Source organism: Schistocerca gregaria, chromosome 8, assembly GCF_023897955.1.
Source record: "Schistocerca gregaria isolate iqSchGreg1 chromosome 8, iqSchGreg1.2, whole genome shotgun sequence".
NCBI classification, from domain to species: domain Eukaryota; kingdom Metazoa; phylum Arthropoda; class Insecta; order Orthoptera; family Acrididae; genus Schistocerca; species Schistocerca gregaria.
Window position 1 is genome coordinate 497118177 of NC_064927.1, and position 26054 is coordinate 497144230.

Here is a 26054-nt window from a genome sequence, read left to right on the forward strand (position 1 = left end):
CGTGTTTTTCCAGAATGATTGGCTTATGCCTTTCCAGGCCTCTGACTCCACAGACGTCAATAACTATGGATCAGTGTCCCTCCTTACGAAAGTATTGTACTCCAGGGTTGACAACAACCTGTTTAGTAATGGGACACTTAGCAAATCATAGTTAGGATTTCAAAAGGATCCTTCTACTTTGTCAGCTACTTACACATTTACTGAGCACATTGTAGAATCTAACTATAAAACTGCACCAACTGAGATCATTTGTGACTTACTGAAGGCATTTGACTGTCAGTCATAATAATTTATTAGAGAAGTTAACTTTTTATGAAATACACACTTTGGTAAATGTCTGGCTTAGACCTAATTTCAGAAACAGAATACACAAAGCTACCTTAGGCTGTTTGAGTAATACAAGGAGGGACGGCACATCAAAAATTGCAATGGGAATCCCACAGGGTTACATAATAACTTCTACTGTTCTTCCTTGATGTACAAAATTTGCCATTTTATTTAAATCAGGAGGCAGAATTATTCCTGTTGACAGATGATGAAATCATTATTGTAAAGTTGAGCAAAGAAACATCAACAGATGAAATAGTAAGTGATGCTTTTTTGAAAGTTACTGAATAGTTTTGCACAAATGGGCTAGCTTTAAACTTTGAAAAACCGCAGCTTACTCAGATTCTTATTGTCAAAAGTACTCCACCTTCTATTTACCTAGCACAGCAACAATAAATAATAAACAGAGTACTAAATAATAAGTTCTTAGATGTGCATGTTGATGGAAACTTAAAGTGTAAAAACCATATAGTAGTAACAACAATTTGTAGGTTCGGTTACTTTTGCCATGTGAATAATTGTCATCTTTGGAGATATAGAAGTCAGGAAATTAGCATATTTCGCAGTTTTTCATTCTTTGATATCCTATGGCATAATATTCTGGGGTATTTCCTCACTTAAGCAAAAAGTATTCATTGCACAAGAGAAAGTAAATAGTCATGTGTGGAGTTTACACACATACAACTTCCATGTATCTCTTTAAGCAGCTGGGAATATGAACCACTGCTTCACAGCAGATTTTATCATTTACGAAATTTGTTAACAACAATCCATCTAAACTTGAGAGCAACGGAGATATTCACAAGTAAAACACTAGAAGAAAAAATGATGTACATTTTCCATTAATGAATCTAAGTGTGGCACAGATGTCGGTGAAGTATGCAGCTATGAAACTTTATGACAGTCTACTAATGGGAACAGAAGTCTGGCAGATAGCAGAAAATTTTTAAAATGTAGATTAAAAAGCTATCTCCTTAACAACTTCTTCGGCACCCCAGAGTAATTCTTGTGTAGATATGATTAGTTATTTTTGAAAACAGTGGAAATGCCCAGTTTGAAGCTATATAAATATTATTTTTGTATACTATTTTTCGGTGTTTGTTCTGTTGACACTTTACACTCATAAAGTTTATCGTGAATTTGATCTACTAACTGACTAACTAACGACCCAGAAACGTAGACAGGAGCAGATTAGCAAGCTTTGTGTGGTTCAAACGGACACACGACAGCAAGGGGCCATGCTGGCTTACCATTGACTCCTGCTACTACTCGCCAAAGCAGAGACATACCTTCTCAGCCAGTCAAAGATTGTAATATACTAAGTAATCGATCACTTGATGCAGAATATCTTTGAAATATGCTCACAGTCCAGAAAACGCGGAAGAAAGGATAGTTTTGAAAGTTGACATTGAGACAAGCAACTTTTAGTGTGAAATAAAATAATAATTAATACAGTTCAGTCTGAGAACTCTAGGATGTCAGACAGAATACAGGTGCAGCTGTACATCCCTTAAAAGCGTCAGGAACGAAGGAAAGTGTTAATACTCACAACGTTATCGGCCAACACAAATCATTCATAAATTTCAGCACTGTTCCTCTTTCAATATCTAAAACAAGCTGTGATAATACGTATTGTGCCGATAATTGTAAATGAGCCATACTGCAATCAAAACACATCGCTGTGTCTAAGAGTTGCTCCTTCGGTGTTGATCAGTGTCCTATGCGAGAATCTGGCAACTACTTCCTCCGTCAACCATGGTTTTGAGGCAGTTTGCCCATTCCTAAATGACTTCTCTGGTGCACATCAAGGCAATAACAAAGTACAAGGTTCAGTTATAGGTCCACTCATATTCCAGATATATGTGAACGACCTTCCAATTAACATTCAAGAAGAACAGTTGGTATTTTTTGTGGGCGATACTAGTGTTACAATTAATACCATTAGGGAGAAAGCAAGAGAAGAGTTCGCAATTATTTTGCAAAGAATTATTAAGCGGTTCACTGAAAATGGACTCTCCATAAATTTTGATATACGCACTACATTTATTTCTGTACAACATATCGAGCCATACCAACCATTGATGTAGCACATGAGCAGCAGTCAGCAAATGAGGTAGATGCTCTGTAGCTTTGGGTGTACATATTGACGAAAACGTGAACTGGAAGAAGCATATTACTAAATTTTACAAACAGTTAAGTTCAGCAACTTTTGCTCTGTTTACAATCGCTAATCTTGGAGACAATTGTATTAACCTCTTGACATATTTTGCATGTTTCCTCTCAGTAATGCCGCACGGAATAGTTTTTGGGCTAACTTACCCCTTAGAAAGAAAGAATTGCTTGCACAAAAGCTAGCAGTAAGAATAATGCGAGGCGTTCACCCACAGACGTCGTGTAGGTAACTCTTCAATGAGCTACGCATTTTAACTGCACCACAAGACATATTCGCTAATGAAACTGGTAATAAATAACCAATGACAAATTGACAAGAATATTGATGTACATACATACAAGAGGAGAGAGAAAATGACTTTTAGTAGCCATTGTTGAAGCTGCCAGAGGCTCAGAAATGGCTTCAATGTGCACCAACAAAATTTTTTAATCATTTGCTCAATAACGTAAAATTCCTTGCAGGTAGCGAAATAAGTTTTAAATCTAATTTAAAATCATTTCTCCTGGACAACTCCTTCTATTCCACGGATGAATTTCTACTTAAAGACTGGTAGCCAGTAAAGAAAAAAAACCTTAGTAGTACTGAAAATAATGTGTTCATTAATGTTGACACTAATCATATATACATATACAGTAAACTGACTCGGTCCACATTATTTCGATAGAAGAACTGTTCAAATGGCCCGTGGAACATGTATTTAACTAGGTAACAATTACGGATCACTGATATGCGCCTATGTGCTTAGAACAGATACCTCCAAAACTACCGTATTGCTCTCTACACCAGAATGTCCTCTTACTAACCAGAGAGATGTATCATTTTCTTGGAGGTTCTGTACGATTTAGTACCTGTCAGCCTTGATAAAATCACCATTATTTTGAACCACTCTTCACTTGTGAATTCCAGATTAAGGAACAAAAGAGCTGCGCAGGGACTTTGAGAGAGTGTTTAAGATTTTTTGGGGGATTTTCAGGACTTGCAGAAGTTTCTGGACGAGGCGACAGACGGCGTGATCTACTTCAGCATGGGGTCTAACGTGAAGAGCAAGCACTGGCCGGCCGAGAAGCGGCAGGCGTTCGTGGAGGTCTTCTCCAGGCTCCAGCAGCGGGTGCTCTGGAAGTGGGAGGCCGACTCGCTGCCCGGACAGCCCCCGAACGTCAGAACCGGCAAGTGGCTGCCCCAGTCAGACATACTCGGTGAGTCGCAGTGGCTCCGTCTCTAGTTGTAGCTGCAGACACCTTTCACTCTGCACGGCACATGTTTACTGTACCTCCCGCTACGTCTAACACGTTCATTCCTGTACCCTTAAGGACACCATGGGTCCTCAGGAGACATCATTTAATACAGTGCACAATCTCTCAGCTCACTTGTAGATCCCCTTAGAGCTGCCACATAGCGGGAGAGTAGACTGCTACGTTTCACACCCTTTTCTCAATATTACCGAACATTCAGTGTGGGATTAAAATCGGATAATTTAACTGGCGACACTGAGGGGACGTTGAGGGGGTGTTTGTCAAACAGTATGTATGTATGTTCCACATCTCCTCCTAAACCTCTGGACCGACTCCAATCAGACTTCGTACACATATCACTTACTGTTTTGAGAGAATTGCTTTGGGGCGGGGGGGGGGGGGGGGGGGGGGAGGAGAAACACGTACTTTTCAAGGGGCGGGAATCGGGATGGAAAACTAGTGCAGCTCAAAATGCGAGGATTCGCAGGCTTAATTCAGCCAGAATTTGAGAATGACAGTACTTAGTGACTTTCAACTAACTTAAAACATAATTTCAAACCTCTAAGAGCCGCGCGGGATTAGCCGAGCGGTCTGAGGCGCTACAGTTATGGACTGTGCGGATGGTCCCGGCGGAGGTTCGAGTCCAACTGGGTGCTTGTGTTTGTCCTTAGGTTAATTAAGGTTACGTAGTGCGTAGGGACTGATGACCTTAGCAGTTAAGCCCCATAAGATTTCACACACAAAGAAACCTCTAAGAGACTTTTTCTCGCTGCAAACCCCAGAAAATAATGAAAGAAAAAACTTATCCCTTATACGTTTTCGCTGTTCAAGTAGCGAAACTGTCGCATTGGCCATAACGTTTTAATTTATTACTTCTTTACTATTAACTGTATTCATCGCACATTTTGCGTACAGTATTCGCATTACCACTGATTGCACATAGAAAATTATACCATTGTAACACACATATTTCAGGAAATATGACGTCATAAACACTGAGATGCGTGAAAAAATGCCGCATTATTCATGACGTTTTAATTCATAACATCTGTGCCACTAATTTTATTCGTAATACATTTCGCAGACAGTATCCAAATACGTGGCTAAATGTACCTGCAAAATTATACCACTATATGGCGTATTGTCCAGGAGATATGACGTCATGGAGATATAGCTGCGTGGAAATTAAACTGCAGGACCTAATTCTCTAGAGATACATGTGAATACCTGCACAAATCTGCGTGAAACACATTACAAATATGTGAAATATACGTGGCACTTGCGTAAATGTTCGTACTCTGGCAAAGCAATGGTAGAAACGTCCTCCCAAATCCCTGTAACAATCTAACTTGGTAGCTACACATATTAGCATCTTGAAACAAGTACTTTTGGGTTAATAACCATCAGCCTCCTATTAATTCGGAGTGAGGGAAGGACGAAATGGACACAGACATTAGTGAGGAGGAGATGGATACAATGAAGGGGAGGAGGAAATGGATACAAAGAGGAAACCGGAGGAGGCGGACAGAGGAAGAAAAGAGGAGAAGATGGACAGAGAGAGATGCGAGGAGGAGATCGACTGGGAGAGGGCAGATGGGGAGATGGACGGAGAGATGGATAGAAAGAAGTAAACAGAGAAAGGAAAGAGGAAATGGAGAAAGAGGAAATGGACACACGGGTGGAGAGATAAAGGGAGCGCCGAGTGGGGTAGCCGCGCGGTCTGAGGCGCCTTGTCACGGTAAACGCGGCTCCCTCGTCGGAGGATCGAGTCCTCCCTCGGGAATGGGTGTGTGCGTTGTCCCTAGCGTAAGTTAGTTTAAGTTAAATTAAGTAGTGCGTAAGGTTATGGACCGATGACTTGAGCAGTTGGTCCCATAAGACCTTACCACAAATTTCCAAAGTAAAGGGAGTGGGGAAGTGATGTGGTCAGAGGTGCTAGAACCAGATGGACAAAGAGAGGGAGAATACCAAATGGACTGAGAGGGGGCAGATGGAAAGAGAGAGCAGGAGTAGCAGGTGGACAGAGAGAGGGGGGAGTAGCAGATGGACAGAGGGGAGTAGCACGTGGACAGAGAGAGAGAGATGATGGAGGGGTGGACAGAGAGCAGGAAGAGGAGACGGACAAAGAGAAGTAGAAGAAGAAGATGAGCTAAAAAACAAATAAATACATACCCATGCAACGCGATGCTGAAATAAAGCTCGTGGTTCGTGTCCGCAGTAACCTCACAGAGTGAGCCAAATTCGCGTTACGATAAACACCTGCGACACTTGAGAGAACCCCCTCTGGCCTGTACAACACCCTCCGTAGAGTGCCCCACTGGGCCAGTGAGCAGTTCACCGCTCGCATCGTTTGAAAAGAGGAGAAATCGCGACACGTCGGTCCCCACTACGCGCTTCCATTCAGACAGCCTCCAGTTTCTGTGTTGTTAGGCCTAAAGAAGACTACAGTCTCAGGTATCACAGCCAGCAACAGCATTTTGTAGGGTACTCGATGCCAAATGTACACCGCATATGGTTACCTTTACAAAGAAGGCTCAGAAACCGGTGGAGACGGACGCACATTCACCGACAAACACAGTTCCTGTCGCGTCTGAAAGCGATTTTCACTGACACGGAACGTCAGTGATATCCAGAAGCTGTCGTTAGCGATCATCTTATACTTACCGTTCTTACGCTCTGTTACATGGCTGCCAGCCTGAAAGTCGCCTACTCAGTTGCACTTTCATTTTTTCCCACAACATTTCTCCGTTCTAAAATCGCAAATTTATCTTTGCGAGATAATTTCCTCAGGTTATCTGTAAGGGGCACCACTGAAGCGCATTTGTATCTTTGGTGGGTCTTCAGCCAATGGTAAACGCTTCTGATTTCTGACCATGGAGTACAGTGGTTTCTAGCGGGCACCCGGCTTTCTGTTTTCTGCTTTCAGCCGGTTTAGCTTCTGATTTGGTCGGGTGTGTGATCTGAAGACAGCGTGACATGATTCAGAGCCCTGTTATACTGGAATTTTTGGTCAGATCTTTACAATTACTTGCCATCGTGGTTAATACGTAATACATAGTCGTATGATCGGAAACTCCGCAGCCGGCCGCGGTGGCCGAGCGGTTCTAGGCACTTCAGTCCGGAACCGTCCGATTGCTACGGTCGCAGGTTCGAATCCTGCCTCGGGCATGGATGTGTGTCATGTCCTTAAGTTAGTTATTACAGCTTCAGATCAATTGGATGATTTATTGAAGAGAAAGAACTTCACAAATTGAGAAAATCAATAACGCAGTGGTGAACCTCTGGTCCTTACACAAGCAGTTATTCGGCTTCATATCGATTGACAGAGTTCTTCGATGTCCTTCTGAGGGATTTCATGTCAAATTCTGTCTAATCTTACTAAAATTTACGCCCCATAGCCTGACATGAAGGGCAACAAAACTGCGCATAGGATAACGTCGATGTGCTGCTGTGCTGTCAGGGTCCCGCAGATGACAACCAAAGGAGTGCTGCTATGAAACGAAATGGCATGCCAGACCATTACTCCTGACAGCTTTGTTGGAAGGAACCAAACAATAAAGATTTGTGTTTAAAGTTCTGTCGACTCTGAGGTCATTAGAGACGGAGCACGAGCTAGGGGTGATTCAAAGATGAGGAGCGAAATCGGCTGTGCCCTTTCAAAGAAACCATCCCGAAAATTTCCTAGATCGATTTAGGGAAATCGTGGAACGTCTAAATCAAGATGTCCAAACGCGGATTCCACCTCCCTCGGCAGGTCAGGTTGGTATTCCACATTTCTCTGGGGCGTCTCCAGATACATCTTCGGGATGGAATCTCATTGACTGGAGTAGAAATGTCCCACTTCTAACTGAGCTCTGACGACCAGCAACGAGGTGCCAGGAGACGCACTCGTGCTAATACCAACCTGGCCGTCATCCGCCATACGGCCTGAGAACAATGAACGGTGGTCTGGGATGCCATTTCTTTTCATAGCAGCACAGTGATACGAAGACGATATTCTACGCTGCGTTTCGTTGCCCTTCATGGCAAGTAATCCTAGACTTATCTTCCAACAAGGTAATTCCCGCCCATATGGCGAAAGTCTCTGCTGCTTGTCTGCTTGTGTTCGTGCGTTCCAAACCCTTTTGTGGCCAGCAAGGTCGTAGGATCTCTTCCCAATTGAGAACATCTGGAGTATTATGGAATCTTTCCCCAACTCAGAACATTTCGAGTATTAAGGGCAGGGCCAGTTGGAGAGAATTTGGTACGATATCCCTCCGGAGGATACCCAACAACCCTACCAATCAGTGCCAGGCCGAATAACTGCTTGCATAAGGGCCAGAGGTGGATCAAGCTTTATTGGCTTGCTCTACTCGTGAAGCTCTGTCTCTTTAATAAATCATCCAATTTTTCTGAAATTGTAATCATCTGTTTGTCTGTTTTGTGTCGTCGTGGACACTGTACAGTCTTTTACCAGGGTAAGCAAGGGAGACATTTTTGGAAATTTGTGGTAAGTTCCTATGGGACCAAACTGCTGAGGTCATCGGTCCCTAGGGTTACACACTAGTTAATCTAACTTGGACTAACTTAGGCTAAGGACAACACACACACCCATGCCCCAGGGAGGACTCGAACCTCCGAAAGGGGGAACCGCGCGAACCGTGGCAAGACACCTCAGATCGCACGTCTACCCCGCACGGTGGCAAGGAAGGGGATGTCGTTTGGTGGCTGGTATCCTCTTTCTATAACGCTACTGCACACATGTATTAATAGGGTTCTTTATTAACCAGAACAGAAAGCTACTTATCTTTAAGCTGGTCCATGTGTCTAACTCCGAGTTAGAGTCTCTGCTGGTGAAGTACAAGTCTCACTATAAACACTAAAGGTGAACTGATGGACGTCAACTAGAATAGTGACTGAGTTAGTAACTCAGATTGACTGCGACTGCGGATGCATCTGGGCTGACTGTCTGTGACTGACTGGGCCCTCCTGTCTGTGGTGGCCATCTAAATACTGGCGGTGGAGAGGGCATTGGCGGCGCGTTCCTTGCAAGTCTGACTTTGGCCCCTCTCGTGATAGGCGCGTTTCATCCAGCGCCCACTATCGATTTTCTCGCAATCTCTTTGCTGACCTGTGTGCTGGCGACAGCCTACGCCAGCACTCTATACATGTACATCACCTCTACCTGGTTCAGTCCATTTGGGATAATTCCACTGTGGTGCATATTTACTTTTTCTTAGAGTCTATAATGTGATGCAAAACCCATTGATATGATGACTTGTGGCTCAGAGCTCGCTCGTCTTTCGGAAATTGTAAGCAGATTTGAGGGTTCGAGTAACAACTAGTTGTATCTTTGTCTCCTGCATTATAAAAGGTTTTATGTCTTGCTGGAAGACATCTCGAAGGCATGTAATTTCTTGAGTTTTTCTAGTGCTTCATATTATTATTCCAGTTATGCAGGCTCAGTGAGTGAGATGGGGGAAGTCCATAAGACGAAACATCGTAGTGCTAGCGTGTTCCAAGCTGACTTCGTTCTCCACAGGCTCTCGAGTGTGGCCAGCCGTTGGTCCAGTGTGTTTATATGTGTTTAGCGGTGACGCCTGGTACACAGGTAGCCGAATCGGCAGTTTTTTTGTACGACTGTTGGTGGTGGCAGCACGCGAGAGGGCCACGCTGTCTGTTGCAGCCCACAAGAACGTGCGCGCGTTCATCTCGCACGGCGGCCTGCTGAGCACGCAGGAGGCGATAGCGCGGGGCGTGCCCGTGGTCGCGCTGCCCGTGTTCGCCGAGCAGGAGCTGAACGCCATCCAGGCCGCCCAGCAGGGGTTCGCCGTGGTGCTGCAGCTGCGCAACGTCACCGCCGAGTCGGTCCAGTGGGCGCTCGGCCAGGTGCTCAACGAGCCCAGGTAGCCGCCCGCCCACAACACCGCGATTTATCGTACCAAACTGTACGGTTCCGGGGACCTTCCCAAGTCTCAGACCTGTGATGAATACAGGGTGTTATAAAAAGGTGCGGCCAAACTTTCAGGAAACATTCCTCACACACAAAGAAACAAAAGATGTTATGCGGACATGTGTCCGGAAACTCTTACTTTCCATGTTAGAGCTCACTTTATTACTTCTCTTCAAATCACATTAATCATGGAATGGAAACACACAACAACAGAACGTACCAGCGTGACTTCAAACACTTTGCTACAGGAAATGTCAAAATCTCCTTCGTTAGCGAGGATACATGCATCCACCATCCGTCGCATGGAATCCCTGATGCGCTGATGCAGCCCTGGAGAATGGCGTATTGTATCACAGCCGTCCACAATAAGAGCACGATGAGTCTCCACATTTGGTACCGAGGTTGCGTAGACAAGAGCTTTCAAATGACCCCGTAAATGAAAGTCAAGAGGGCTGAGGTCAGCAGAGCGTGGAGGCCATGAAATTGGTCCGCCTCTACCAATCCATCGGTCACCGAATCTGTTGTTGAGAAGCGTGGAACACTTCGACTGAAATGTGCAGGAGCTCCATCGTGCACGAACCACATGTTGTGTCGTACTTGTAAAGGCACATGTTCTAGCAGCACAGGTAGAGTATCCCGTATGACATCATGATAACGTGCTCCATTGAGCGTAGGTGGAAGAACATGGGGCCCAATCGAGACATCACCAACAATGCCTGCCCAAACGTTCACAGAAAATCTGTGTTTATGACGTGATTGCACAATTGCGTGCGGATTCTCGTCAGCCCACACATGTTGATTGTGAAAATTTACAATTTGATCACGTTGGAAGGAAGCGTCATCCGTAAAGAGAACATTTGCACTGAAATGAGGATTGACACATTGTTGGATGAACCATTCGCAGAAGTGTACCCGTGGAGGCCAATCAGCTGCTGAGAGTGCCTGCACACGCTGTACATGGTTCGGAAACAACTGGTGCTCCCGTAGCACTCTCCATACAGTGACGTGGTCAACGTTACCTTGTACAGCAGCAACTTCTCTGACGCTGACATTAGGATTATCGTCAACTGCACGAAGAAGTGCCTCGTCCATTGCAGGTGTCCTCGTCATTCTAGGTCTTCCCCAGTCGCGAGTCATAGGCTGGAATGTTCCGTGCTCCCTAAGACGCCGACCAATTGCTTCGAACGTCTTCCTGTCGGGACATCTTCGTTCTGGAAATCTGTCTCGATACAAACGTACCTCGCCACGGCTATTGGCCCATGCTAATCCACACATCAAATGGGCATCTGCCAACTCCGCATTTGTAAACATTGCACTGACTGCAAAACCACGTTCGTGATGAACACTAACCTGCTGATGCTACGTACTGATGTGCTTGATGCTAGTACTGTAGAGCAATGAGTCGCATGTCAACACAAGCAACGAAGTCAACATTACCTTCCTTCAATTGGGCCAACTGGCGGTGAATCGAGGAAGTACAGTACATACTGGCGAAACTAAAACGAGCTCTAACATGGAAATTAAGCGTTTCCGGACACATGTCCACATAAGATCTTATCTTTATTTGTGTGTGAGGAATGTTTCCTGAAAGTTTGGCCGTACCTTTTTGTAACACCCTGTATACATGCAGACTGAACTGACGAATGGAAGTTTGTACTGGCAGTTCCGCTGACCACAGTGGCTCAGTACAGCTACCTGGAGTACACTAGCAGGCCTCCCTCCTAAATGCAAATCCCCAGTCGGGAAGGCCAAGCTGGTGTAGTGGTTGGCGATTCTGCCCGATGAGCAGGAGACCCGGCTTCGAATACTGGCCTCAGTACAAATTTCCATTCGTCGCTTCAGTCTGCGTACATACATCGACACGGTAATACAATCTACAAGTACTAAATCTAAAGCAGTCTGAAGGTCTTCACGCACTTTTCTTCTGACAGAGGTGATGTGGTGGTTGAGGCATTACTATTATTTCTATTGTTGTAAGTACTGGGTGATAAAAAAGTCAGTATAAATTTGAAAGCTTAATAAACCAGGAAATAATGTCGATAGAGAGGTAAAAATTGACACACATGCTTGGAATGACATGGGGTTTTATTGGAACCACCCTATGTTGTTAGACGCGTGAACAATCACTTGCTCGCATCGTTTGGTGATGATCGTGTGCTCAGCCGCCACTTTCGTCATGCTTGGCCTCCCAGGTCCCCAGACCTCAGTACGTGCGATTATTGGCTTTCGGGTTACCTGAAGTCGCAACTGTATCGTGATCGACCGACATTTCTAGGGATGCTGAAATACAACATCCGACGCCAATGCCTCACCATAACTCCGGACATGCTTTACAGTGCTGTTCACATTATTCCTCGACTACAGCTATTGTTGAGGAATGATGGTGGACAAATTGAGCACTTCTTGAATAGAACATCATCTTTGCTTTGTCTTACTTTGTTACGCTAATTATTGCTATTCTTATCAGATGAAGCGCCATCTGTTTGACATTTTTAGACGTTTGTATTTTTTGGTTCTAATAAAACCCCATGTCATTCCAAGCATGTGTGTCAATTTGTACCTCTCTATCTACATTATTCCGTGATTTATTCAGTTTTCAAATTTGTACTGACTTTTTGATCACCCGGTACTTAGTTTTTACTTTCCTGTACACAATCAGGCCAACAGGAACGCATGCAGCCACAGTTAATCTGCTTCTGGCTTCTGCAGTTCTCCAACACTCCAGCTGCAGCAAGCCTTCTCTCACTCCGTCAGTCTATCTCTTCCTATATCTTCCCAATGGTCTGATGCCTGATGAATTTCATTCCACTCTAATGCACTACCGTGTTTCTTCCACACTACGTGACCTCCGCAATGCAGCCTTCTACTTTTCATCACTCCAACGACGTTAGGCTGATCTACATTTTCATACATACTCCGCAAGCCACGATAAGGTGCGTGACGGAGGGTAACCTGTACCACTGCCTTTCTGTTCCACCAGCAAACAGAGAGAGGGGAACACTGCTGTCTATATGCCTATCTAATCTCTCTAATCTTACCTTCTGGTCCTCACGCGAAATTTTTGTTGGCGACAGTATTATCATTCTACAGTCAGTTTCAAATGCCGGTTCCACAAATTTTATCAATAGTACTTCGCGAAAAGAACGTCGCCTTCCCTCCAAGGATTCCCATTTGAGTTCCTAAAGAACCTCCGTAATACTTGTGCGTGGTTCGAGCCTGCCAGTAACAAATACAGCATCCTACCTCTGAATTGTTTCGATGTCTTTCTTTAACCCAGCCTGCTACAGGTCGCAAACACTCGAACAGTAATCGACAGTGGCTCGCACTATTGCACTATATGCGGTCTCCTTAAGAGATGAACTACACTTTCCCAAAATTGTCCCAATAAACCGAAGTCGACCATTCGTCTTTCCTGCTACAACCCTTAGTGCTCATTCCATTTCATATTCAATATTGTTTTGATACGTTACGCCTAGGTGTTTAACCGATGTGCCTGTGTCAAGCAGCACACAACTAATACTGCAGTCGAACATTATCGGTTTCTTTTTCCTACTCATCTGCTTTAACTTACATTTTTCTACATTGAGACCTAGCTGCTATTCATCAAAACCAACCAGAAATTTTGTCTAACGCATCTTTTATCCTGCTACAGATATTCAACGACGTCACTCTCCCGTACATCACACATCATCAGCAAACAGCTGCAGACTGCTGCTCACCCTGTCCGCCAGATCGTTTAGGTATCGTCGTCGTGTCATTTGCTTCAAACCTGATATTACTGAAACTGTTCCCATTTGTATGTGTATTCCCATAAGATGAATTGCAATATCCTCTTCTTAAACTTTCTTTTCAAGTAACTCCACTCTGTCCTGTATTGAAGCAGCGTTCTATATTACTTCTTCAACCTCTTCTCTAGTGTCTTGCACATGCTCTTCAATAACCTGACCACAATAAATTTTAACTTCATCCTTGCCTTGCCTACATTCATTAACTTGATTTTGAACAATTTTTTTTTCCAAGTCTTGCTTCTACCTGTTCACTTTCAGTTCTCCTTCAATTTGTTTGTCCTCTGTCGCCGGCCGCTGTGACCGAGCGGTTCTGGGAGCTTCAGTCCGGAACCGCGCTGCTGCTACAGTCGCCGGTTCGAATCCAACCTCGGACATGGATGTGTGTGACGTCCTTAAGTTAGTTAGGGTTATGTAGTTCTAAATCTAGGGGACTGATGACCTAAGATGTTAAGTCCCATAGTGCTCAGAGCCATTTCAAGAGCGATCGTACGATCGGGGTAGAGGCACGTACGTTCTAAGTACTATCATTCCCCGTGGCCTTGGTAAAAAGAATTGTGGTTAAAACGCATTATTCACCTGAGAAGGAAAGTAATCGGACTTGGTAACTAAACGAAAAGAAAGTTCGCAGGTTCTGAGTGTCGCGGCAAATGTGACCTAAATATAGAAACTGACATCGTCGGCCACGAAGGGAAAGAGATGAACATAGTCACGTACTTCTATTGTTGAGCTGCGCCGCCATGAAGATCGTCGCCTCCATCTAAATTACCTACACAAAATTAAAATTAAAACAATTCCCAGAGTTACAGGATCTGGGATCCATGGTATCGTAAACGAGAAAAATCACTGTGTTCATAAATAACTTTCATTATATAACCCAATTTCACTTTAGAATTACACAACACGTCTTATCACCAGGACATGAGAACAACGTAAGGTAACTATTACTAAAATCAATAAACGAAGAGCGTAAATCTTCTTTTGTCCGTCAGTGTTAAATACTTTTCTAATTAATCCTTGGCATGAGAGTCGAATTATTATCTATACATTTATCAATAAAAAAATTTATTAAGTTCCTTTATAAACCCTCGCTTCACTTCGTCAGATACTTCTCTTACGACCTGCCTGTACAAATTTTGCATCGTATAGTTCATACACTTCTACTTAAGATAGTTTCTGTTCGTATCTGATGCCATTTCTCTTTCTTTCGTGCTGATTTCCTTGCACTCCCTGCTGATTTATCCCCTACTACTTGAAAAAGTAGATTTCGGCTATTCTTCTCTGTTGGTCATTTTGAATAGTCACTGTCAAACGTAAGAAAAGTGTCTGTGTCACTGACTAAATAACACTTAACTTCCTAAGTCTTGCCATGTGCTTCGCAATGTATAGCGATAGGAGGATCCACTCTTAATTAATCTTCCTATCAGTAATGATCGTGTTCGTGCAAAAAAGGAATATCTAATAAAATATTTCAAATAAAAATGAAAGCCGATGAATAATGTTAAAAAGTGACGAAGCAACCTGAATGCTCGCTAATGAGTCGAATAGTGTTTAATGCTGAGATAACTAAAAAAAATTATTTAAAAATTTACTCTTTCTCAAATGTACTGAATAAAAGTCTCACTGGTATTAGAAAAATCAGCAAACGCAAATTAGATACCTCAGTGGCTCTGTAATACTGCTCAGTATGGTAAGTTCTTACATGCGAAAAAAGTGTATTCAGCGCAAAACTATCCAGTCTAAACGTTCTACCAATGGAAATTCTAGCTACTCTAGTATGAATGGTCGAATCGAAATGTCGTATAAGGTCTACTGAACGACGGACATTTTTTGGCAAACATTGAGATAAAATATTGCATGATATACTGCAAAAGATCCGTAAACATACAAAAGAAAGAGCTAAACACAAAAACAAACTAACGTCAATTTATACATAATAAGACAACATAAAATAAAGAAAACCGTTCATGAGCACTGCAAACACTTCAGTTAGAGGGTAACTATCTGTCTTGTGTGGCTTTCGTGAAGGTCTCACTATGACCGAGGGCCACTCCATTGTAGCTGTTTGATTCTAACTGTCTGGCAGCGAAGTATTGCACTGTGGATACACTACATAGATCGTAACTTGCAAATCATAGCTAGTCGTCATTTTAGCTTAATGGCCAACCTGCAGGCTTTGTACATAAATAGGCAGTGGTTCAATTCCGTGTTAAATTGTTCCGTTGTTTTGTCCTTCGTTGCGATAAGAGACTTGTACAGTGTGGAGAATATGCCTCTAGTCTGATGCAGTATTGTTAATTTTCCAAGGTAGGAATTATGGTTTTTAGACTGCAGATCAACGAGAGTCACATTTGGAGGCGAGTATGATAAAATTCGCGGAAACATTTGCTGTTAGCCCACATGTATGGAATGACTATGAATTTGCAAATAATAAAAATAATATAATAATAGTAATCGTAATAATAATAACAATAATAATAATTATAATAACAAAAGCTATAAATACCTATGCTATACCAATATTGACCTACTCATTTGGGGTAGTGAAATGGAGTAATAAAGACCTAGAAGCACTCAATACACTTACACTGTCACAATGCCACAAATATAGAATACATCACTTACATTCAGCAACAGAAAGATTCACATTGAGCAGAAAGGACGAAGGAAGAGGATTTATCGACATAAATAACCTACATTATGAACAGGTAGACAATTTAAGAAAATTCTTTCTAGAACGAGCAGAAACTAGCAAAATACACAAAGCATTCACTCATATAAATACATCTGCCACACCACGGCAATTTCATAACCACTTCTACAACCCTTTCGATCACATAACATCAACAGATACGAAGAAAGTAAATTGGAAAAAGAATCCACTACATGGCAAGGACCCATATCATCTAACACAGAAAGACATCGATCAAGACGCATCCAACACATGGCTAAGAAAAGGAAATATGTACAGTGAGATGGAAGGATTCATGATTGCAATACAGGATCAAACAATAAACACCAGATATTACGGCAAGCACATTATTAAAGATCCCAATACCACAACAGATAAATGCAGACTTTGCAAAAAACAAATAGAAACAGTAGATCACATCACAAGCAGAATACAGAATACCCCAAAATACATGACAATGTAGCAAAAATAATACATCAACAACTTGCCATACAAACCTGGTACAACATAACAGGCATGCACGGTGGATACAAGTAGAAACAGACACATACAAGATGATACCACAAATGCCTGAAGTGATAATATTGCAACATGAAGTCACCCGAGCAATTAATTCTATGCACAATTGTAAAACCCCTGGAAACGATAAAATAGCAAATTTCTGGATAAAGAAGTTCACTTAAACACATTCACATCTAACTAAATTATTTAACAGTTACATTGCAGACCCATACACATTCCCTGACACACTTACACATGGAATAACTTATCTGAAACCTAAAGATCAAGCAGACACAGCAAGCCCAGCTAAGTATTGCCCCATAACATGCCTACCAACAATATATAAAATATTAACTTCAGTAATTACACAGAGATTAATGACATATACAACTCAGAACAAAATTATAAATGAAGAAGAAAAAGGCTGTTGCAAAGGAGCACAAGGATGTGAAGAGCAACTGATAATAGATGAAGAGGTGACATGTCAAGCTAAAACTAAACAAAGGTCGCTACATTATGCATACATTGATTACCGAAAAGCTTTTGATAGTGTACCCCACTCATGGTTACTACAAATATTGGAAATATACAAAGTAGATCCTAAATTGATACAGTTCCTAAACATAGAAATGAAAAATTGGAAAACCACACTTAATATCCAAACAAATTCAAATAATATCACACCACAGCGAACATAGATTAAACGTGGAATATACCAAGGAGACTCATTAAGTCCTTTCTGGTTCTGCCTTGCTCTGAACCCACTATCCAACATCCTAAATAATACAAATTTTGGATACAATATTACTGGAACATACCAAAACAAAATCACACATTTGCTGTGCATGGATGACCTAAAAATACTGGCAGCAACAAATCAATAACTCAACCAATTACTAAAGATAACAGAAGTATTCAGCAATGATATAAATATGGCTTTTGGAACAGACAAATGTAAGAAACGTAGCACAGTCAAGGGAAAACACACTAAACAAGAAGATTACATGTTGGATAACCACAGCGACTGCATAGAAGCGATGGAAAAAACAGATGCCTATAAATATCTAGGATACAGACAAAAAATAGGAATAGATAATACAAATATTAAAGAAGAACTAAAAGAAAAATATAGACGAAGACCAACAAAATTATTGAAAAAAGAATTGACAAAAAGAAACAAGACAAAAGCTATAAATACCTATGCTATACCAATATTGACATACTCATTTGGAGTAGTGAAATGGAGTAACACAGAAGCACTCAATACACTTACACTGTCACAATGCCACAAATATAGAATACATCACTTACATTCAGCAACAGAAAGATTCACATTGAGCAGAAAGGACGAAGGAAGAGGATTTATCGACATAAAAAACCTACATTATGAACAGGTAGACAGTTTAAGAAAATTCTTTCTAGAACGAGCAGAAACTAGCAAAATACACAAAGCATTCACTCATATAAATACATCTGCCACACCACGGCAATTTCATAACCACTTCTACAACCCTTTCGATCACATAACATCAACAGATACGAAGAAAGTAAATTGGAAAAAGAATCCACTACATGGCAAGGACCCATATCATCTAACACAGAAAGACATCGATCACGACGCATCCAACACATGGCTAAGAAAAGGAAATATGTACAGTGAGATGGAAGATTCATGATTGCAATACAGAATCAAACAATAAACACCAGATATTACGGCAAGCACATTATTAAAGAACCCAATGCCACAACAGATAAATGCAGACTTTGCAAACAATAAATAGAAATAGTAGATCATATCACAAGCGGATGTACAATACTAGCAAATGCAGAATCCCCCAGAAGACATGACAATGTAGCAAAAATAATACAACAACTTGCCATACAACATAAACTAATAAAACAACACATTCCGACATACAAGTATGCACCACAAAATGTACTGGAGAATTATGAATACAAATTATACTGGAACAGACCCATTATAACAGATAAAACAACACCACATAACAAACCTGACATCATACTCACCAATAAAAAGAAGAAATTAACACAACTAATCGAAATATCCATACCCAATACAACAAATATACAGAAGAAAACGGGAGAAAAAATTGAATAATACATCCAACTGGCTGAGGAAGTCAAAGACATGAGGCATCAGGATAAAGTTGACATCATACCAATTATACTATCAACTACAGGAGTCATACTGTAGAATGTTGTTGTTGTTGTTGTTGTGGTCTTCAGTCCTGAGAGTGGTTTGATGCAGCTCTCCATGCTAATCTATCCTGTGCAAGCTGCTTCATCTCCCAGTACCTACTGCAACCTACATCCTTCTGAATATGCTTAGTGTACTCATCTCTCGGTCTCCCTCTACGATTTTTACCCTCCACGATGCCCTCAAATGCTAAATTTGTGATCCCTTGATGCCTCAAAACATGTCCTACCACCCGATTCCTTCTTCTAGTCAAGTTGTGCCACAAACTTCTCTTCTCCCCAATCCTATTCAATACCTCCTCATTAGTTACGTGATCTATCCACCTTATCTTCAGTATTCTTCTGTAGCACCACATTTCGAAAGCTTCTATTCTCTTCTTGTCCAAACTAGTTATCGTCCATGTTTCACTTCCATACATGGCTACACTCCAAACAAATACTTTCAGAAACGACTTCCTGATACATAAGTCTATATTCGATGTTAACAAATTTCTCTTCTTCAGAAACGCTTTATTTTTACATTTTCTAACCTACCTGCCCGATTAAGGGATCTGACATTCCACGCTCCGACCCGTAGAACGCCAGTTTTCTTTCTCCTGATAACGACGTCCTCCTGAGTAGTCCCTGCCCGGAGATCCAAATGGGGGACTATTTTACCTCCGGAATATTTTACCCAAGAGGACGCCATCATCATTTAATCATACAGTAAAGCTGCATGTCCTCGGGAAAAATTACGGATGCAGTTTCCCCTTGCTTTCAGCCTTTCGTAGTACTAGCACAGCAAGGCCGTTTTGGTTAATGTTGCAAGGCCAGAACAGTCAATCATCCAGACTGTTGCCCCTGCAACTACTGAAAAGGCTACTGCCCCTCTTCAGGAACCACATGTTTGTCTGGCCTCTCAACAGATACCCCTCCGTTGTGGTTGCACCTACCGTACGGCCATCTGTATCGCTGAGGCACGCAAGCCTCCCCACCAACGGCAAGGTCCATGGTTCATGGGGGATTTGGAGCAGCTAATTACGCTGAAACGTATATCGCGGTGTAGCGTTGTAGAGAAAGGAACCGTGCTGTTTTTTTTAATTTTGACAGAGTACGTGTTGAAATGACGTGAACGTAATTTTGGTTGAAATCCGCAGGTACCGCGAGAACGCCCAGCGGCTGTCGAGGATCTTCAACGACCGCCCGGTGAAGCCGCTGGACGAGGCTGTGTACTGGACAGAGTACGTGATCAGGCACCAGGGGGCACCACACCTCAGGTCCGCGGCGCTGGACCTCGCCTGGTACCAGTACTTCCTGCTAGATGTCGTCGCCGTGCTGGTAGCCGCGGCTGCGGTGCTGCTTCTAGCGGTGGGGATCGCAATCAGGGCCGCGTTACGGCTGTTCACCGGCAAGAAGGCAGCGCCGCCTCAAACCGCGAAGAAACCAAGGAAGACGCACAAGAAGGATTGAGCTTACTTGGTTTACCGTGTTTTTACATCTGACATCAGCTCTGTGAAAATTACAAGCTGAGAAATGCTCCTTATTCATACTCATGTCCGCGTAAAATAAATCACTCATCATCTGCTTTCTTCATACGGTGATGAAATGTTGCATAAGACCTTACAAACGCTTCTCAAGTACACTGGCGAACTAATCGCAATACAGGTAACAGAACTAGTTTAGAGAGTAGTATGTTAGACGCTCTGTGACGTCTTTCAGCTGCGAATAACTTTAAGATACTGGTCGAGAAAACCTCTGTAAATGAGGACAGTAATGCAAGAGATGACCTACACATCAATTTCTATTACTGCGATAGTGACATGGCCTTAATAATAGCAATAAAAATTATTATACAGTTTCATCCGAAAATCTAGGGATTCAGCTGGAAATATTGTACTCATAGGAGGATAGGAGACTCACTTCAGCGTGTGGTATCTGTCATTTGGAAACAACAATATGATATCCGAGTCAGCTTAGATAAGCTTCCTGAGGAAATGGAGTGGTGGATTGGCAGGGCTTGGGGAGCAGGGGGTTAAGCCTTGTTCGACTTACGATCACGTCAAAAATTAAGTTATACAAACTGGCTATTTGTGAATCCATTAACTGTTACCGCAATTGAATACAGACGGACACCAGAACAGAGTAGCAAAAACGTGCTACAATCTGTTCGTCATAAGAATAAACCTGATCTCAACATTGCACTATGTATTCTTCCGCGTTTGCTGTAACCTCATTGGATTTCCGTTTCACGTGGGACTGCAACCAAGCTGTCTCGAGTACTGTCGAGTACGATAATAAGGGTATGTTTTGTGCTGGGAGTTACGCACATCGGCTAATACCGGCGCATTTAATTTGGACAGCACTGGCCAGTCATCTGGTGCAGCTAGCCTGCAGTGAGTGACGTGGCTGGCTGCAGTTTACACGTAGAACGAGACGAGCAGAGGAGCAATACAGCTTCGAATGTCACTTAATTTTTAAGCTGAATGAAATAATACACTGTAAATCTCCCGCAATACGTTCCTTAGACTACTAGACGAAACACGTTCTCGTTTTTAGCTAACGGACTATTGTAATTAAAAACAAGAATGATGAAAATTTCTGACGTAAACACAGGGTAATTTTTCTGCATATGCTGTGTGTAACGTAAGAGAGCATTGAAGTATAGTTAAACATTGAAGCTATTGAAGATATTACTTACAGTCAGTCGTTTGGAAATCTTGTAGCTCCTTCCTTATCCGAATCCGATAAATACATTTCAGTTGTGGAAGTGTCAGCTGCTTCGTTAATAACGAGCCTATCAACAATAGCATCCACGAAGCCAACCAGGCGCAGCATTTTCTCTCGTTTTATAACGGGCCGTTCTATACCCCACCAGCGTTTGGCAGTGGCGTGTGAAAAAGCTGCGTGCGTTGGTTCCATTACGTCTGGCAGCTTAACAGTCTTGTTACTTCTCGGGCCAAATCCTGCGGTTTGGCTCCAGATCAGTTCTGTTGGGTTCATATTGTGATGGTACAGTAGCAAATGTAATAATGCAGCATTTGTACGATGTGCTCGATACGATACTTATGTACCTCTGTGGTATAAAAGCTCGACATAATCCAAATAAAGAGAACTTGGTTTTTCATTTTTTCTTTAAAAATTATATTGTTATGTTTTCTTAATTTAAACAACTTTTATGAACAGTCTTTCATAAAACATCGATAATTAAGAATTTGTATTTGAAATGGAAACTGGAATTTCGGGTCCAATACGTAATTAGAAACAAGAAGACGTGCATTGTTCATAAAAATGATCATGAATTTTACAATTACCATATGTAGGTATTTCAAATTGAACGAGGAAAAAGATGACACACATGAGACTTGAAGCAGTGGACCATGAACTGCTCTTGCTCATCGACGTGTTTCGTTATCGATTCCGCTACAAAGCCGATTTGGTATTGTGAGTCAACTGTACATAATACAGTTTCTCGGAGAACTTCAAAGCCGATTATCTCCATAAATTTATGAAAAACATTAAGGACAACCTATTTCTCGTTACTTTTTAACAGTCTTCAACTACGGGACAGGAAGCAGCCTCAGCCATTTTCATACTGCTTGACAATCAAAGCGCAACACTGCACAGGCTGTTACGGTACACGATTTTTGAAATAAAAACTACGTAGCTAAAGCGTGTTTAAGAAAAACGTTGTTGGTTGTTAATACATTTGAATACCTTAATGTTTCATTTAACTTAACTTAATAATAAGATATCTAATACGTAAGTAGGACCTACTTCCAAGAGCGTAACAACACCAGTGTACATGTGCTACGGCATCTGACAAATCATCGCGTTTGTGTTTGTTTACATCAGGTTTATTGTTATGATGAATGGATTATACAGCTCAGTATCTCAATTATGAAGATCTGCCAAGACAGCTGTACACGCCTGAGCAGACGTTCTGACGCAGTCTATGGTCAGAAGATGGCAAATATAGAAATTACACACGGTACAAGGTGATACGTCTGAGAAGTAGAGTGTGTTAAACTTACAATACCTTATTTTTCATTAGTCACCATCGTTTTTTCTAGCGATGAACGATAATCGGGGAAACTCCATTACTTATTTTAGACACATGTTACGATGACATGATTACTAGACAAAAGCAACCGCTGTCGACTCTTCTTCGGTACTGAAACGTAATATAATACGTTGAAAGAGACATTGTGTCTCACCTGCATGGAATGTGTGCCGTTGTTTTATGTGTAAGCACAACTGTCTTTTGATATTGACAGCAAATGAAATAGTCAGATTGGTTGGTTTCTAAGACGTCTGTAAAACTGTTATTTATTGTTGCCTAAACGTCAACCGTCACTGGTTTAAGAAAATAATGTAGAAAGCTTTGTTATGCGCTTCTTCAAATATGGACATTAGACTTTCTTATGACTCCGGGCGGGCAGTGGAATCGATTACAGAGTTCAGCTGAAAGTTTACTATTATACTTCTGGTGGTCTGGTGACTGTGACGTGTGTAACACAAAGCATTGTACACGCCACCCCCATACAGCAAAAATAGTAGATACATCGCGGTTATAGAGGACTTGTTCCTTATCTCGTGTGGCATACGACAGAGTAGTGGAAGGCGACTTGAACAATATAACATGTGTCGAAACTAGAGTTGTAAAACTGCTTGAGACTACCACAAAGAAGCCCAGTCTACTGAAGTTTACCTAGTAGCTTTGTCCAGTTAAGGTCATACAAGCTTTACCTATACGCTGGTTATGTTGGATAGCTGTTGGGGGTCATCTCGTAATAATCGCTTCCTTTATGTATGCCATCAGTGTCTTACTAGATTCCCCTAAGAACCGGAAGTGGTGAACCGTCTAGAAACTGAATAACGATATATAAAGGAAGATTTTTCTTCTGCATGGTTCTGCTCCCATCAGTTAGTTAAGAATAAACATTATTTACAGGAAAAGTAAAATTATCGCTGTTTAATTCAATTTTTTTGAAAATTATTGATGTGTAACGTGAAACAGATTGGTAATTTTCTATGATAGCAAACTGTTGAGGTCATCGGTCCCTAGTCTTACTCCCTAATTAATCCAGGTGAAACTAACTTACACTAAGAACAACACACGCACTCCCATGCCCGAGGGAGGACTCGAACCTCCGACGGGGGCAGCCGCGCGAACCGACGCAAGGCGCCCGACACCGCCAGGCTACCCCGCGTGGCGTGAAACAAAGTGATGTTGTTGCAATCGAAATAACGAAAACAATGCAGATTTATCATACACCGGTACGAAACGCAATTTGCCCAATAAAAAGGCAAAAGGAAAAATAAAAACACCGCAAAAATTACTACTTAAGAATAAACATTTATAGCAAAACTAAAGTTATCGGTGTTTAGTTCAGCTTTTTCGAAAACTGTTGATGGGTAAAGTGAAACAGAGCGATTTTTTTGTAGTAAAAATAAAGAAAACAATAGAGACTTGTCATACAGCAGTAGAATTGCAGTTTCCTCAACGAAAAGGTAAAGGGAATAATAAAAACACCGCAAAACAAACATACATCAAACATCACTTGAATACTTCGTCGAACGATAGTAAAACATGCTGTTAGTTTACAAACGACATTCGCATTGATCAATAATGACAAAAGCTCTTGTGTTTGATCACGACGAAGAACGTTCCTGTAGTGGCTGGAACTACAGCCGATGCGACTACGACTTACGTGTCCGAACACTACTCTGGTCTCTTAAAGGCGCCCGAGTTACGCGGTCACCTTATTGTTATTATTTATAAAATGCAATTCATATTCTAAACGGATTAAAATGGACCAAAAATGAATGCTGTCCAGTTGTAATTACGCAAAAAAAAAAGAAACAAAGAAGAAGAAGGCGAGAGAAGTTGTCGGCTCCCATTTTCTCTCTTACGCATTCATTTGGTTATTTTCCCTGCCAATTCTGCCAGTACTACCGAGCGAGGTGGCGCAGTGGTTAGCACACTGGACTCGCATTCGGGAGGACGACGGCTCAATCCCGTCTCCGGCCATCCTGATTTAGGTTTTCCGTGATTTCCCTAAATCGCTCCAGGCAAATGCCGGGATGCTTCCTTTGAAAGGGCACAGCCGACTTCCTTCCCTGATCCGACGAGACCGATGACCTCGCAGTTTGGTCTCTTCCCACAAAACAATCCAACCCAACCCTCTACTGGTAAACCTACCACTTACTACGTCATTTATGTAGAGTACCAAAATTACCGAACCGTAGTTTTGGTAGAGTGCAACTGTACTCGAACCACAGTAATGAAACAGAAAGTAGATGAAGGGGAAGGAGGTCGCACATACGAGGTCTGCCCCGCTGTAGCTAACGCGAGCAGACCCGTGACACGGACACGGGCCGTATGTTCACCTATGTGGCTGGCGAGGCCTACCGATCAGCGCTCTTGAAGCTGTTTAGAATGGGTGCGATAGTCGAAAAAGTTGATATACTTCTGGTTTACGGCGAGTGATAGTTGGTTGCATAGGTCGTTTGAACAAATTTGTTATCGAAATGATGTGGAATGGAGCCAGTGTACAGGGCATAGATACATGATTGGTAATAATAGACGGCTGTCTGCAGTGGGACGGGGCGAGTCACAGTCAAATGTTCCGCTCGTCGTTTAAAAGCTGTACGTTCACAGGGTCACGAATGCATAACGTCAGAATGTTCGCCCCCGGTAGCTGAGTGGTGAGGGCGACAGAATGTCAATACCAAGGGCCGGCCTCTGTAATAACAAACTGAGTCGAAGGATCAACAAACGAACTTGAACGGATGTCTTGTGACGTCCGCCCAGACCAAACGCAACGAACTATATCGAACAAAATGAAAGAAAAAAAAGGCCCGGGTTCGATTCCCTGCTGGGTCGGAGATTTCCTCCGGTCGGGCACTGGGTGTTGTGTTGTCCTAATCATCATCGTTTCATACCCAACGACGCGCAAGTCGCCGAAGTGGCGTCAAATAGAAAGACTTTCACCCGGTGAACGGTGTACCTGACGGGAGGCCCTAGTCACACGACATTTTATTTACCGTCAGAATTATGGCCCAAATTTTCCCGCAGGATCAATTACTGAGGCTAATATCTTGCTGGTGTGCTATTTTTTTCTCCTTAACGCCGGTCGGGGTGGCCGAGCGGTCCTAGGCGCTACAGTCTGGAAACACCGCGACCGCTACGGTCGCAGGTTCGAATCCTGCCTTG

The 26054-nt window shown here is 42.3% G+C and overlaps 1 protein-coding gene across 3 annotated transcripts in view; it reads left to right on the forward strand.

The window, feature by feature from the left end:
* LOC126284860 (UDP-glycosyltransferase UGT5-like) overlaps positions 1–20431 on the forward strand; it is a 104377-nt gene extending 83946 nt beyond the window's left edge. For all 3 annotated transcript variants that reach the window (XM_049984095.1, XM_049984094.1, XM_049984096.1), the window contains exons 4-6: positions 3474–3696; positions 9398–9617; positions 19996–20431. In XM_049984095.1, the coding sequence (XP_049840052.1) occupies positions 3474–3696; positions 9398–9617; positions 19996–20308 (756 nt within the window). In that variant the 3' untranslated portion in view covers positions 20309–20431. The remainder of the gene's footprint in view (positions 1–3473; positions 3697–9397; positions 9618–19995) is intronic.
* The last annotated feature ends 5623 nt before the right edge of the window (positions 20432–26054 follow it).